Raw genomic sequence first — 16,416 nt, forward strand, 5'->3', positions numbered from 1 at the left:
GATTATGATGTGTATACAGATCAATCCAGGGAGAAATAACATCTTAACATATCTTACCATCGATTTAAGTCTTCTTCCATTTTTCTTCAGCAGTTCTTAACTTTTATTTTAGATGCAAGGGTACATATGCAGGTTTGTAATAAAGGTAAACTTGTGTCATGTGGGTTCACTACACAGGCTATTTTGTCACTCAGGTATTAAGCCTAGTACCCAGTAGTTATTTTTTTCCTGATCCTCTCTCTCCTTGCACCTTCCATCCTCAAGTAGGCCCCAGTGTTTGCTGTTCCCCTCTTTGTGTCCATGTATTCTCATTATTTAGCTCCCACTTATGAGTGAGAACATGCAGTGTTTAGTTTTCTGTTCCTGCGTAAGTCTGAGAAAGATAATGGCCTCCAGCTCCATCCATGTTCCCACAAAAGACACAATCTCATTCCTTTTTATGGCTGCATAGTATTCCATAGTGTATATGTACCACATTTTCTCTATCCAATCTGTCACTGATGGCCATTTAGGTTGATTTAACGTCTTTGCTATTGTGAATAGTGCTGCAATAAACATACTTGTTCATGTGTCTTTATGGTAGAATGATTTATGTTCCTTTGGGTATATATTCAGCAGTGGAATTGCTGGGTAGAATAGCAGTTCTATTTTTAGCTCTTTGAGGAACCAACACACTGCTTTCCACAATGGTTGAACTAATTTGCAGTCCCACGGACAGTGTACAAGCATTCTGTTTTCTATGCAACCTCACCAGTATCTATTGTTATTTGACTTTTTATTAATAGTCATTCTGATTGGTGAGAGATGGTATCTGTATGTGGTTTTATGTGCATTTCTCTAATGATCAGTGACACTCAGCTTCTTTTCATATGCTTGTTGGCTTCATGTATTCACATGGCTGTGAAAGCAATTCTTTCAGGGCAGATACTACATATATTGTAATTTGTTCCTAAGTATTTTATAGTTTTTAGATGTCATTATAAATGACATTTAAGAATTTTAGGCCGGGCGCGGTGGCTCAAGCCTGTAATCCCAGCACTTTGGGGGGCCGAGACGGGCGGATCACGAGGTCAGAAGATCGAGGCCATCCTGGCTAACACGGTGAAACCCCGCCTCTACTAAAAAATACAAAAAAAAAAAAACTAGCCAGGCGAGGTGGCGGGCGCCTGTAGTCCCAGCTACTCGGGAGACTGAGGCAGGAGAATGGCGTGAACCTGGGAGGCGGAGCTTGCAGTGAGCCGAGATCCGGCCACTGCACTCCAGCCTGGGCGACAGCGCGAGACTCCGTCTCAAAAAAAAAGAAAAAAAAAAAGAATTTTAATTTTCAGTTCATTGTTCCAATTGTTCATGTAGAACAGAACTATTTTTGTATATTGTTTTTGTATTATGAAACTTCGTTAAATTCACTTATTATTTTAATAGTGTATTTATAGGTTCTTTAGGATTTTCTATGCACACAATCTTACCATCTGCAAATAAAGACAGTGTAAGCCCATTTTTTTCCAATCTAGATATCATTTCTTTATTTTTATGATCTTATTGCACTGGTTAGGACTTCTAGTACAATATTGAATAGAAGTATAGAAGTAGAAAGAATGGACATTCTTGCCCAGCTCTTGATCTTAAGAGAAAATAATTTATCCTTTCAACATTAAGTATGATACCAGCTATAGAATTTTTGTAGACGTTTCCTTCTATTAATGAATTGCTGAAGGCCATTATTATGTTTGGATTTTGGATTTTGTCAAATGCTTTTTGCTGATCTAAGGACTTATAACCGGAATACATTAAGAACTCCTAAAAATCAATTAAAAAATTAAAAAATGGACAAAATATTTGAATAGACACTTCACAGAGGAAGATACACGGATGGCCAATAAGAACATAAAGAAGTGTTACATCATATTATTAGGGAGATGAAAATTAAAATCACAGTGAGATACCAATACATATGTACTAGAATAGCTGAAACTAAAAAGACTGAGAATATCAAAAGGTAGCTGGAACACAGAAGAACCAAACACCCACCCACAGCTGGTAGGACTGTGAAATAGTAAAGCCACTTTGGACATCTGTTTGGAAGCTTCTTGTAAAACTTACGCATCCACCTTATGACTGAGAAATTATACTCCTGTGTACTAGCTAGGAGAAATGAAAACATGTTCACAAAAAGAGTTATGCAAGTATGTTTATAGTAAAAATATTCATTACACCAAAAAAGTGAAAACAGCCTAAATACAATTTGGAGTAAATAGATTGTGGTATTTTAATAAAATACAGTATTATTTACCAACAAAAATAAACTAATACCTACAATAATATGAAAAAATCTCTGCAACATTGTAGCGAATGAAAGTTGCCACACACAAAAAAATACATATTCTGTAGAATTTCATCTATGTGATGCTAAAAAACATGAACCAACTAATCTCTGGTGACAGGTGCTAGATGGTGTTTGCGTCTGGTGGTGGTAAAGGAAGAGGTAATGGCTGGAAAAGTGCACAAAGCATCTTCTGAGGTGTTGGCAATGTTGCATGCTTTGGCAGAGATGAGGATTTCACGGATATATGTGTTTGTCACAACTTGTCAAATGGTTCATTTAAGACCTCTGTATTTTTCCTCTATGTAATTTATATTTCAATAAGGAAAAATAAGTGGCATAAAAGATACAAAACTTTTAAAGTTGTAAATAGGAAATTATAGTATCCTCTTGTGAGACTGTCATTATGTATTTGGTAAGGATCTTGCTGATGACATTTATCCATTTCTTTGGACACTGCTTTATTCTCTGTGTTGAATAACTTGCCAGAAAAGAAAAAAATAGATAATTAGATATCTACATATAATATTACCACAACCATATAACAATAGTTTTATGAAATTGTGTTATTTCAGTTTTATTTTTTTATTAGTATAAATTTAAGGGGTACAAGTGCAGTTTTGTTACATGGATATATTGCATAGTGGTGAAGTTTGAGCTTTTAGTGTAACCATCATATGAATAATGTACATTGTACCCATTAAGCAATTCCTCATCTCACATCCTACTTCTACCCAATTCCTCATCCTACACCCTGCTCTACCCTCCCACCGTTTTGAGTCTCCAATGACTATTATTCCACACTCTATGTGCATGTGTACACATTAATTAGCTTCCACTCACAAGTGGGAACATGCACTATTTGACTTTCTTTTCTTGAGCTGTTTCACTTAGAATAATGGCCTCCAGAGGGCGCAGTGGCTCATGCTTGTAAGCCCAGAACTTTGGGAAGCTGAGGTGAGTGGATCACTTGAGGTCAGCAGCTTGAGACCAGCCTGGCCAACATGGAGAAACCCTGTCTCTACTAAAAATACAAAAATTAGTTGGGCGTGGTGACAGGCGCCTGTAATCCCAGCTACTCGGGAGGCTGAGGCAAGAGAATCGCTTGAACCTGAGAGGTAGGGTTACAGTGAGACAAGAACGTGCTATTGCACTTCAGTCTTGGTGACAGAGCAAGACTGTGTCTCAAATACATAAATTAAAAAAAAAAGTTCAAAAATTTAAAAAAAGATAATGGCTTCCAGATCCATCCATGTTGCTGTAAAAGACACTATTTCATTCTTTTTTTATGGCTGAATAGTATTCTACATTTTCTTTATTATCTGTCAACGTACATTTAGCTTTATTCCATATCTTTGCTATAGTGAATACTGCTGCCATAAACATATGAATGCAAGTATCTTTTTGATGTAGTGATGTCTTTTCCTTTGGATATAAACCCAGTAGCGCGACTGCTGAATTGAATGGTAGTTTTATTTTTAGTCCTTTGAGAAATCTCTATATTCTTTTCCACATGGCTTAAACTAATTTACATTCCCACCAAAAATGTATAAACATTCCCTTTTGTTTCCCCCACATCCTCACCAATATCTGTTATTTTTTGACTGTTTAATTAGAGCCATTCTGACTGGTGTAAGATAATATCTCATTGTGGTTTTAATTTACATTTCTCTGATGATTAGTGATGTTGAACAGTTTTTCATATGCTTAATGGGGTTTGTCTTCTTTTGAAAAATGTCTGTTCATGTCCTTTGCCTACTTTTTAATAGGGGTTATTTCTTTGTTGTTGTTGAGTTGTTCGAGTTCTTTGTAAATTCTGGGTGACAGTCCCCTGTTAGATATGTAGTTTGCATATATTTTCTCCCATTCTGTAGGCCCTCTGTTATTCCAATTATTTCATTTGCTGTGTAGAGGCTTTTTATTTTAAGTCCCATTTGTCCATTTTTGGTTTTGTTGCATTTGCTTTGAGGTCTTTGTCATAATTATTTTTGCCTAGATTAATGCCCAGAAGAGTTTTCCTTACATTTTTTTCTAGTGTTTTTATAGTTTCAGATCTTACATTTAAATCTTTGATGAATGATTTTGGGTAGCATTTTTAAATATGGTTAGTGATAGGAGTACAATTCAATTTTTATGCATATGGCAATCCAATCATCCCAGCACTATTTATTGAAAAAGGTGCCCTTGTTCTAGTGTATGCTTTTCGTCAATTTTGTCAAAGGTCAGTTGGCTGTAGATAAGTGGCTTTATTTCTGGGTTCTCCATTCTGTTCCATTGATCCGTATGTCTATTTTTATACCAGTACCATGCTGTTTTTGTTACTACAGCCTAATTGTATCATTTGAGGTCAGGTAATGTGATGACTCCAGCTTTGTTCTTTTTGTCAAATTTGCTTTGGCTATTAGGACTCTTTTTTGGTTCCATATGAATTTTAGAATTGTTTTATCAATAACTGAGAATGATGTATCTGGTCATATGGATATAATTTTGGTTTCTACTATCAAAACAAATCCTTGTTTTCAGAGTTGCTGTACAACCACCATGACAGAATTTCTGATTTTAACCTAATGAGAGCCTTTTAATGAGCACAGATTATGTTCATTTATTAATATCACCAATATGTATTTCATCATTTTTTAATACCTACTGAAAGTACAGCAATTTGGCAGGTTTATTGTTTTCTTCTAAAATGACTGCTGCTATTCTTAAAAGGATCTAGCTGGAATTTTAATTATACATTGACTTTCTTTTTTCCTCCTAAATAAGGACACAACAGGTAATTCATGCAATTTAATTCTATAAACATGTAGCATTGTGTTAGGTGCTTCAAAACTCCAGAATGAATAAGATATTATCTTTCTTTCAAAATGCTTGTAATGACCTGCAGCAATGGACAAGAAGATATACAATTAAAAGAAAATGCAGTACTTGCAATACTAGTTATAGGAACCATGGGCTGTAAGAAAAAGAAAAGGAGTGACTTGATTTTCCTGGAGGCCAAGGAAGAGGGTCATAGACAGCCTTACAAAAGAAGTGACATTTAAGGTAGATCCTAAAAATATATTAATGATTGATCAATATGTTCAATTCGGCTACCATGCCATTACTCTTACATGGTAGACATTGCGTTAGGCACTGGCACACAGCCTGGGTTCTAGGCCCTCAAGAAGCTTATAATCTAGGCATATTTTGCCAAGTCAAGAAGGCATAAAGGTTGCTCACCTGTCTATCTCACTCCTTCTATTCTGACTTTTTCCATGTTATTTTTACCAAACTAGACTCACACATAAAAAAGGAACTTTAAGTTCAAAGGTTGTTTCTTTACACATTCTTTTCATTTCTGATGTAACAGAAAAAGTAATGGTTTGGTAAGTCAAGTGACTACTAATTCTTAATGTTACCAATAAGCTTTTTTCTTTCAACATTCATGTAGTCATTAATTCACTTTTTCAATCAATGTTTATTAAGGCCTTACCGTGTTCAGTGCATGTCTAGGGAACTGGCATACAAAGATGGATAAGAAAAGTGAGGTTATTTTCTAGTAAACGAAGAGGACTTACAAAAATACAACTGCAATGTGACACTGGTTACAACTAAGGTTCAAAAAGAGAAGGAGACATTAATTCTATTGTAAAGGTCAGGGCATAGCTCAAAGAGAAAGTGATGCTTGAGAACTGGAAAGCCATTCCAGATGTCAGGAACAGCGTGTAGAAATGCATGCAGATCCCAAGTGATCATTAGTTTTTAGCCTCTGCTGTTTTTCTTTCACAACTGGTATTTAGGAGTCCTGTTCTCATCCCAAGCACCAAACAGTGAATACATTTTCTTCCACGCTATTCCAGTTGTAAAATTTGCTGTTCAAATATTGGACTGTTCAATTTCTTTCATGTTTCTTAGCAAGAATGTCAACATAACTCTTATTTCCCATAACTAAAAGTTCCAAATACTAATATTTTATTTTCTAAAATCACTAAAATATATACATTGCCTCCAACTCCATAGATGCATTTCTGGATAAAGTTATATTTGCAATTATATTTTCATTTTGGTAATCTTCACAAGCCCATAGTTAAAACCTTTGGAGCCAGATGTATGGATTTAAAAATATCTTTGGATTTAAAAATATCTTTTGGATTTTAGAAAAGTAAGATGGTACATATACCAAATTTTAACAAACACTCCCTCTCCAGCCCCAGCAAGGTGTGGGGTAACAATCTGGAATCAAGCACATTAATCTCTCTGTAGTAAACACTTAAATGTTCTCTAAGAGGAATAAAGATTATAGCAAGTCTCACATCAGTTCAGGCCAGGTTTTCTGCTGAATGAATTATGTAAAACCATTTGGTTTCAGCATTTTTTGAATTTCAGATTTGTTAATGAGGGATTATGGAACTGTATTGTAATTATTTTCATTGGACAGTTTTATAAAAAAGGTTTAGAGAGATTAAGTAACTTGCCCAAGTTGTCTAGCTAATAAGGAAGCTTCACATAAACCCAGCAGTCTTACTCTCTGCTAATAACTGCTGTCCTACATGCGGTTTCTCCATTGGGTATTTCCAACCTCTGGCCGTTCGGAAACGAGTGTGATGCTTCTCTGGCACTCCTCTCTTGCCTCTTTTATTTCACTTCTTTTCCAACTCAAAATTATTTATTGTTTACTTTCTCCATCAAGAGAAGCTTGTGTTCTGCTCATTGCTGACTTCTCCATCTCTCACTTTTCTATTGCTATTCTTTTTTTCATTCATTTTGGCAATGCAGATTTTTGGATCCCTCCATGAGAATTTACGATGTTAAAATGCAGATTCTCAACACACCTCCGACCCACTGACTCAGGGTCAATGCTGGTGGGGCCTGGGAACCTACATTTCTCACGAGCATGCTGCATGGTTTTCAAGCACCAAGAGTTTGACATCAATAGCTCTGTGTTGTGCCAAAGCTGATGACTGTTCTTCTCAGGAATTTGCTCTTCTTGCAGGCACAGATTAAAATGGCTTGCACCATAAGTCTACTAAAACCTAACTACCTGCCCTTCAACAGCCACCTGAAGAAACACTGCTATGGCAGTTTGATCAGTTAATAAGTAAGGTAAGCATAAGGAGAGTATATTAATATGTTAATTACTTGAAAGATAACATGACATACTTGGCCAAATCCTTGTTTCCATAGCCCAAGTCTCATTTTCTCTCCATTGTCAAACACTGCACTGTAATGGGTTTCTTCTAAATATCTATTCTGGTTTATTGTAGCCTGACCTATGAGTGAATATCAGAGTAGCAATTGTACTTTCCAAACAAAATTTTCCTGTGTAAAGAAGCCAGATACTTCTAGAGTATCTTTCTACAAAGGGTCTACATTTTCTCTCATCTCCTTATAGTATGCAGACACTGTGAGGACCAGAATACTATTCTTTAGCTAATAAAAGGACAATACGAGTTATTTTCAAACACACACACACACACACACACACACACACAACAGCAGCAGCAACATTAAGAGAGAACGATTAGGAAATCACCTGTATCCTAGATCCAGAGTACTTTGATTCACTATTAGGGATATTAATCTAAAGGGAATAATCATCTATTGTTTTAGTCATGTCAGCCTGCATTGGAGAATCCAGAAGCATAAATCTATTACCAGACCATCTGCTTATTCCTCAAGTTAGTGTTGAGAAATGAATCACTGATATAATCACATAGAGAAATCTTGCTTTTTTTTTTAACAAATGATAATGCTGAAAATTACACTTACAATTTTGATGAAAGCTGAGCCTGACAAAATAAAGTCTGAATCTCGATTCAAACTATTACCAAATCAATTTCCATTTATGTCATTGACACAAGTGCCTTCATCATTACCCATCTTTTATTTGAGTATGTAAGTTTTGAAATGAGTGTGAAAATCCTTTAAAGACAAAACATGACAGTGCAATGCAGCTACTTAACATTTCAGCTCACATGGCAACCATCCAAATTTGAGACAATGATTTTATAGATGGTCATAAACTATCATGTCAGAGACAATTTCCTTGAGATATTTACATTGAATGAATGTAAAGCTGTTTGTGAATTTTTTTTAGTTATAAACAACCTTAGGTATTGATAGTCATTGATAAAGGCAAGAACATTCACTGTCTAAATACTGCAGAGTCAGTTTATGATAATATGATTAGTTACACTAATAATGCTGCTTAGGCACTATCTGGCTAATTACAATATTATAAATATTAATGTCACAGTCTTTCTGTTTGATTGCCACTCATGGAGTCATTCATCATGACATTTTCCTGGAACCCACATTGTAAGATTTTGTTTCTTTCCTCCTTTTCTTTTTTCATTACTGGACTTGCAATCATACACATTACTCTTGAAGAAGGTTTTTTTTTTTTTTTTTGTTATCTATTAGGAGTGGGAAAGTGATATTTTCTGCTAAAGCTAGCCAAATATAAGTCAATTATATGATGTTTCTCTTATTCTTTCTGAGTCCCTAACCCAGTCATCCAAGGCAGAGTACTCAGGGCTTTTGTTTTCCATTCTTTTCCATGTGACCTGCTTCAAGTTAAGATTCATTTGAATTATTAAATGCTTCCTTAAAGAATCTTTTTATACTGCCTCTCTTTTTTTAAAGTTAATTATTGATGTAGTGACAAGCTGAAAAGACTAAGAATTATAATTTTTTCCTCCCTTCACTGAGGGCTCAAGAAATGTCTTCTGACAATGGTTGTCTATTTAGAATAATACAAAGGAAATACAAAGGCAAAATGCTGAATGTTGTTTTAGCAGAGTTGCTAAAATCACTGTATTACAGAAAATGTAAATGTAGTGTATATTTCTTGGAAAATAGCAGTTAGTGAGAAAGTTGGGACATAACCTTTTGAGCCCAGGTTTAACAACACAGCAGAAGGAGTTACAAAAGATACTGATTAGATGTTAATTTTAAAAACTTCCTTACATTATTCAAGACTACAGTGATTTGATTGTCTTGAAAACAGAAAGGTTAATTTCCAGAAAGCATAAAGAAATCTCCAGACTCCTACTGTAAAGAATGCCAGTCATTACCACAGTAAGCCAGAATTTGGAGGCACTTTACACTGCAAACTTGTCTTTTCCTTTTATATAATTTTGTGTTGTATTGGTTTTATAAAAAGGTAACTCACAGACCCATCATACGCCTGTAATCAAGTCTCCTTCAGAAAGAGTACACTGAGGAAATCACATCCACCAGCCACTGTGTTTCCTTTGTTAGTGAGAATGTGAGATGGTAAATAAGATCTGAAATTGAAACTGACCAAGGCTGAATTCTTAGGAATAACACAGGAGATTTAAGCACATACCTTGTCCATGAGTTCAGCTATACGTGGAACTGGTTTCCCTTTCTGGTGACTCACAGTAGCTGGACTCTGTCCATCCCAGTCTTGTAGTTCTTCGATGCTTTTCAGATAAAGCAGGGCTTTGAGGCCAGTGCAGTAGTCTTCAATCACAGTGAAATCCTGATTCTGAATGGCACTGCATACCTAGAAAAGATGGAGCAGTCAACCAAGTGTCAAACCAAGAGATAATTCTCCAAACAAATTCACTTTTATTTGATTCAACAAATATTTATTTTATGTCCCAGGCACTGTTTGAGGCATGATGGATCAGGTGCTGTCTGGAGGTGGGGGTGGTGGGGAGGAATGGACCGAAAAGGAACACAAGGAAACTTCCAGGGACAATGAACATTTTCATAAACTTGCAATGGTAATGGTGTCACAGGTATATACAAGTTCCAAAATTTATTAAGTTGTATACTTTAAATAATTATATGTCAGGCTCAAGGAGTCAAATTTGGCACAACATAATAAAGGACAATTTACTCATTGTCCCTCCATTGGGATGTGCTGCCTGCAGGCAGTTCTCATGTCTGAAGGTGGTCAAACTGAGGCTGGACTGCTGTTCATTCATTTCACTTGACCATCACTTACCCCTGACTCTGTCTCCCTCCTCATCTGCTATTGTTCTCCTTGTTGTCAACTATGATCCAGTCACCCAAGTCTTTCCTCTCTTCCTCAAAAAACCAAAGAAAACAAAAAAAGGACAACAACAACAAAAAAACAAAGCCATAGTCTTTCCTTGCCTTAGGATCTTTTCACAAGGCCTTCTCACTGGCTAGAAGGCCTTTCTTTTCCACACATGGCTAACTACCAACCATTCCTCAGGTCCATGGTAAATGCCCCTTCTTCAAGGAGGTCTCCAGGAGCCCAGAATAGATTATGGCCTTCTTTTAATCAGACATTTTTAACTTCTAATCATTGCATGATTATTCAGTTGACAACTTACTTCCCAATTAGACCAAAGTTTCAGAAGGGAAGAACTGCATTTATTTTGGTCACTATATTATCCCCAGTGACTAGGACAGTGTTTGTTAGTTAGTCTGCTGTCCACAAATATATGATGAGAGAATAATGATGATATGGTTTGGCTGTGTTCCCACCCAAATCTCATCTTCAAGTGTAGTTCCCACAATCCCCACGTGCGGTAGGAGGGACCTGGTGGGGGTAACTGAATCATGGGAGTGGTTATCTCCATGCTGTTCTCGTGATGGTGAGTGAGCTCTCACACAATCTGATGGTTTTATAAGGGGCTTTTCCCCTTTTGCTTGGCACTTCTCCTTCCTGCCACCATGTGATGAAGGATATGCCTGCTTCCCCTTCTGCTATGATTGTAAGTTTCCTGAGGCATCCCCAGAAATGTTGAACTGTGAGTCAATCAAACCTCTTTCCTTTGTAAATTACCCAGTCTCAGGTATATCTTTTTTTTTTTTTTGAGACTTCTCCTTCCTGCCACCATGTGATGAAGGATATGCCTGCTTCCCCTTCTGCTATGATTGTAAGTTTCCTGAGGCATCCCCAGAAATGTTGAACAAACCTCTTTCCTTTGTAAATTACCCAGTCTCAGGTATATCTTTTTTTTTTTTTGGAGTCTCACCCTGTCACCAGGCTGGAATGCAGCGGTGTGATCTTGGCTCACTGCAACCTCCACCTCCTGGGTTCAAGCGATTCTCCTGCCTCAGCTTCTTGAGTAGCTGGGATAACAGGCACACACCACCACGGCCAGCTAAGTTTTGTATTTTTAGTAGAGACGGGGTTTCACTATGCTGGCCAGGATGGTCTCAATCTCTTGACTCTGTGATCCACCTGCCTCAGCCTCCCAAAGTGCTGGGATTACAGGCGTGACCCACTATGCCTGGCCTCAGGTGTACCTTTATTAGCAGCATGAGAATGGACTATTACAAATGATTAAACAGAAAAGAAAACTAAAATAAAAAATTCTGGAGTTAAGGAAGTGTGAATCAGAGAAATTAAAGTTCTTCCACTAAAAAACCCCTGGGGATTCTGTGACTGTGGCTGGGATTTAAGTTAAAGCTTGAAGAATGTGGATTTAGATAACTGCTTCTAGGTTGATTATTTCCAAAGATATCCCTCCAATTATGATATCACATGTAGACTCCAGAGATTCATTCACAACTTCTCCTATAGAACCTCATCATCAACATGGCCCAACATCACATCAAATTCAAAATTTACAACATGGATTCAACATCCTTCCTAATTTATATTTCAAATTCAACCAATGAAGCAACCATTAAAACAAAACTGAGCAAAGAAAAACTCATTTCTATCCTATTTTCCCAGGCATTGAATATCTGGTATATACCAGGGTGTCTGGCAATGGTAGCCAACAAAGAAAAATCATGTCATGCATGAATGAAAATGAAGGAAATGCATGAAAACAGAATAATAAGATTCTATTTCAAAGACTCTTAAAGCCTTTTGGGTCTTTGATTAAATACATTTTATCGTAAGCCTCGTGCCTAGCATGCTACCTGATACCTCACTGTTGCTAGGTTGGTTGAGATAATTTATTGAAAACATACTAGGAGGTATACATACTAGGAAGTATATATATGTGTGTGTGTGTGTGTGTGTGTGTATATATATATATATATGCCTAGAGTTCTCAGCAAGGAGTGGTAAGTGATTCCATGATATGTACCTTAAAAAAAAGGCCAAGTATGAAATTCTGGGAATGCTAGCACTTAAAAGGAAGGTTAAGGAAGATGATTGTGAGGGACACCAAGCAGAAGAGATCCAAGAGAGTTAAGTCAGGTGCTGCAGATGCAGAAAGCACAGGAATGTCAGAGCTTAAAGTGATGACTGGATGTAGCACTCGGCAATATACCAGATAACGTCTACGTTTATAGGAGAGATCTGCAATGGAGTAGAAGCCGGTTTATTTTGGTGGGCTGAGGAATGGATGAGGGATGATGAAATAAAGATATGCAGCCAGGTCACGTTTATAAGAAGTTTGGCTCCTGTAAGAGGAAGAGGCAAGCTGGGGGTATAGGTTACAGGGTTTTGCATTTTGTTTTTTACTTTTATTTCTGAGATAGAGACTTGCTCTGTCACAGGCTAGAGTGCAGTGATGCAATCATAGCTCAGTGTAGCCTCAACCTCCTGAGCTCAAGCAATCCTCTCACCTCAGCTTCCCGAGTAGCTAGGACTACAGGCACACACCACCATGCTTGGGTAACTTTTTTGGTATTAACTTATTTATTTAATGTTTTTTTCTTATAGAGATGAGGTTTTGCCATATTGCCCAGGCTGTTCTCAAACTCCTGAGCTCAAGCAATCCGCCCACCTGGCCTCCCCCAAATGCTGGGATTACAGGCGTGAACCTCCATGCTTGGCCCACATTTTATTTTTTTAAAGAATGAAAATAATTATGTTTTAAGGATATACAGTTATTTTACATTTCAGAATAGGATAGATTGATTTCTGTGTATGAGATTTCTGTCAAAATTGGCTGAACGACTATGTGATAACAATGAAACAATGCAATATCTAACATGATGTGGGCTCTTCTTATGGGCCAGGCACTTTGTTAGCACTTTTAAATATATTATCTTCTTTAGTCCTCAAGATAACCCTAAAAGATAGGTTTAATTTTCAGCCCCATTTTACAGATGAGGAAACTGAGTCTTAGGAAAGTTAAATGACTTGCTCCAGGCCCCGTGGTTAGAAAGTGGTGGCACCAGAATTCCTGACCATACAATACAATATGACCTAGATAACAGAGGAACAACTTTTAATATAACTACAAATACTTTTCTTCACCTATTGCATGGACCAAACACATATGTTTTTAAAAATTTAATCAGGTTATCTTCAACTGAAACATAGCTCTGGTTTTAAAAAATCCATGCTTTTAGAAAAAAAAAATGTCAGTGTTTTCAATTTACCTTCTTACTTGTACAGTATGAGTAAGAATAACAGCAAGCCAAAACCAAAATGCAGAAACAAAAAACCCTTCATCTTCTATTCTCAAGTGCTGCATGTTAGTACAATGTAGAAAAGAGTATAGAATAACTACTAAATATGAACAAGAACATTTTCTAGGAAGCCTATTTACATTAGGAAAAAAGTCTGTTTCTCAGGAGGAACAATTTGAACATTAATTAGGCCTGTTATAACTTTCTTAGAGTTGGTGGTAGTTTTTTTTTCTCACAACAATTATAAGGAACATCATTATCATTTCCTCCACAGGGGTATTTTTTTTCTTTTGACTATAAAAGTCAACTGATGCTTTACTTAATCCTCTCTGCTCACTCTGAGATCCTATTTTTTGTAGTATATGCTGATGGGGATACTTTACTATAGTCTTAAAATAGTTCACCATGTGAACATAAGAAATCAGATTTTGAAAATCACATAATGTCATGTACTTTATGAGATTTTCATGATTATTGTAAAATCCTGCTGCTAAAAGGAATCTAGAAATACTCTGCAAGGGATGAACAGTAAAGTATAATCTAAATCATCCCTGATGTTTCCAGGAAGAAGATACAAAAGTTATGAATTCTCTCAATCCTCACACATGGCACAATTTGTATACAGTAGATTCAGCCAAGGAGTGGAGTGATCAAAATGTAGACTTGGTGTCTTTTAACTGTAGAAGAACATGGGAGGACCCAAGGCTAAGAAAACTCCCTCTTTCCCACCCACTTGTAGGCTCTTTTCATGCAGTGTTAGTGTTCCACATATTTGGGAGTTATACTGAGAATGTGAACTGAACGCAAAACCTGAAAAGGGGGGAGAGACTACAAGATACTTAGTGAGCAAGACTGCGATATTGTGCAATGCTGGAAGCCCTAGAATCCACCATGAGACACAAGTGCTGGAGGGGACCACTTCAGATATACTTAATCACATGGCAAATGTCACACCATTTACGTACCTTTCTGAAATGAGTAGTTTAATTTTTACTTCCAGTAAGATTAAACCTCCTAATTTGCCTGATAGAATTTCTGCAAGTAGGAACTTTGCACATTGGTATTTTCTTTTAAAATTTTATTGTACATACAAATCAGGTGGGGATCTTTTTAAAACACAGATTGTGGTTCTGTAGCTTTGGAGTGGGATCCTGGAGTGAGATCCTGCATTGGCCAAATTTTCAGGGGATGCTGCTGCTGCTGCTCTGGACCACACTTAGAACAGTGAAGTCGTAAGCACCGGCAGGGGTGAATCTCATCTCAACTGAAATGCTGACTGCAAAAAAAAATTCTTCTAAACAAATAGGTTTCTTCTTAATTTTTACTATTAGATTATATCAACATTTTCCTAGCCTTTTAAAGAATGCACTACTTATAATAAGAAGTCATGTTTGAAGAAACAAGAATAATTTGCTGATTAAATAGTAATAAGACTAAAAATAAATCTTAAGATGCAAGTGCACCATTGAGAATAGCTTTGCCCATGGGTTTGATCTCAGGAAATGGAATTACTCAGAAAGATGCCTTGTCCTTGCCTAACCTTTATACTCCATTGAGGGCCTTATCTCTATCTCAAAGGTCAACAGTTCCTGTTAAAACTCCAAACATGTAGCTGCTATGTCTAAATGGGTGTATTTTATATGACATCTCTTAATTGTTTGTTTAACAGCTCTGATTAGGACTCTTAATAGCTGTTAACATGTTTGCTTCGTATAATTTGTAAGTTCTTTATGGTGAAGGCTGGTTTATCTTTCTTCACAGCAGGGCATCAGGTGCCATTATAAGGATCGTTGCCACCATTAATTATTTCTATAAGTGTGAATATCTCTATAGTGAGCTATTTTAAAGAGAGGCCCCTAGATTCTCAGCAGGACCAGGCCTATGCAGGAGCTGAGTAGGTGGTGGCCCCCTGTGCAGTGTGATTTGACGTGTGCCATAAAGCGCCTAATAGTCTCCTCCAGGGGTCTGACACAATGCCCTGAATTTTTACTTTAGGTGCAGGCGCATTTAATCGAGGCCCGCCTGTGCAGAGCAACTGTACAAATACCTGGATGGTGACAGAGGGTTGTGGGGAGCTATTCTTTTCTCATTATTTCTCATAAAATGAGATTAGCTAGATTATCAGTAAATTACCTATTTACGGAGATTTACGTCTTCCAAATCTTCTTTACATACATTATTTCTTTCAGTACTCAAAATAAACCTGACTTAGGCAGGAGAGGGAGTAATATTCTTACTTGAAAAATGGAAAGAGCTTGGACTTGAAGTCCTGTTTCTTAAAGTCAGTCTTGTGGTTTCTATGCCATATTAAGTTAAGAGGCTGAGAGAATGCACACAGAAGTCAAGCAGAATTGAGTTCCAATTACATCTTAGCTGCGTAATCATGAGCATTTTTTTTTTCACTTAAAAATGGAGATTAAATACTTAGCACATAGGAAACTAAAAGGCAACATACTTAAATGCTTAAAATAGTAGCTTGTACTCAGCTAGATTGGCACCAAAATTAAATTTCATAATATGAATAAATCATTAGGGCATAAATTAGGCAGGATATAATTTTTTTAATGTAATAAGTTTTTGGTCAAATGTTGCAGAGGAAGACCACGGACCTTATTTTTTTTTTTTTTTGCATTAAATAATGATCTCAAAAAAAAAAAAAGCTTTGGTTTTGTTGTCAGAAGACTCAGGTCTGAGACCCAACTCTGTCATCTGGCAGCTGTGTAACTAGGGCTAGTCATTTAGCTTGTTGAGTTTCCTCTCCCTCCTTTAAATCTGAAAAAGGAGGATGA

The 16,416-nt window shown here is 36.7% G+C and overlaps 1 protein-coding gene across 1 annotated transcript in view; it reads right to left on the reverse strand.

Moving 5' to 3' along the window:
* The window catches only part of DPYD (dihydropyrimidine dehydrogenase), an 861,792-nt gene that overhangs the window by 108,885 nt on the left and 736,491 nt on the right, over positions 1-16,416 (reverse strand). Inside the window, exon 20 of the mRNA XM_011959403.1 lies at positions 9,654-9,833. Within this exon, the coding sequence (XP_011814793.1) occupies positions 9,654-9,833 (180 nt within the window). The remainder of the gene's footprint in view (positions 1-9,653; positions 9,834-16,416) is intronic.

The sequence above is a fragment of the Colobus angolensis genome, unplaced genomic scaffold (genome assembly GCF_000951035.1).
Source record: "Colobus angolensis palliatus isolate OR3802 unplaced genomic scaffold, Cang.pa_1.0 Scaffold491, whole genome shotgun sequence".
In the NCBI taxonomy this organism is placed as follows: Eukaryota; Metazoa; Chordata; class Mammalia; order Primates; family Cercopithecidae; genus Colobus; species Colobus angolensis.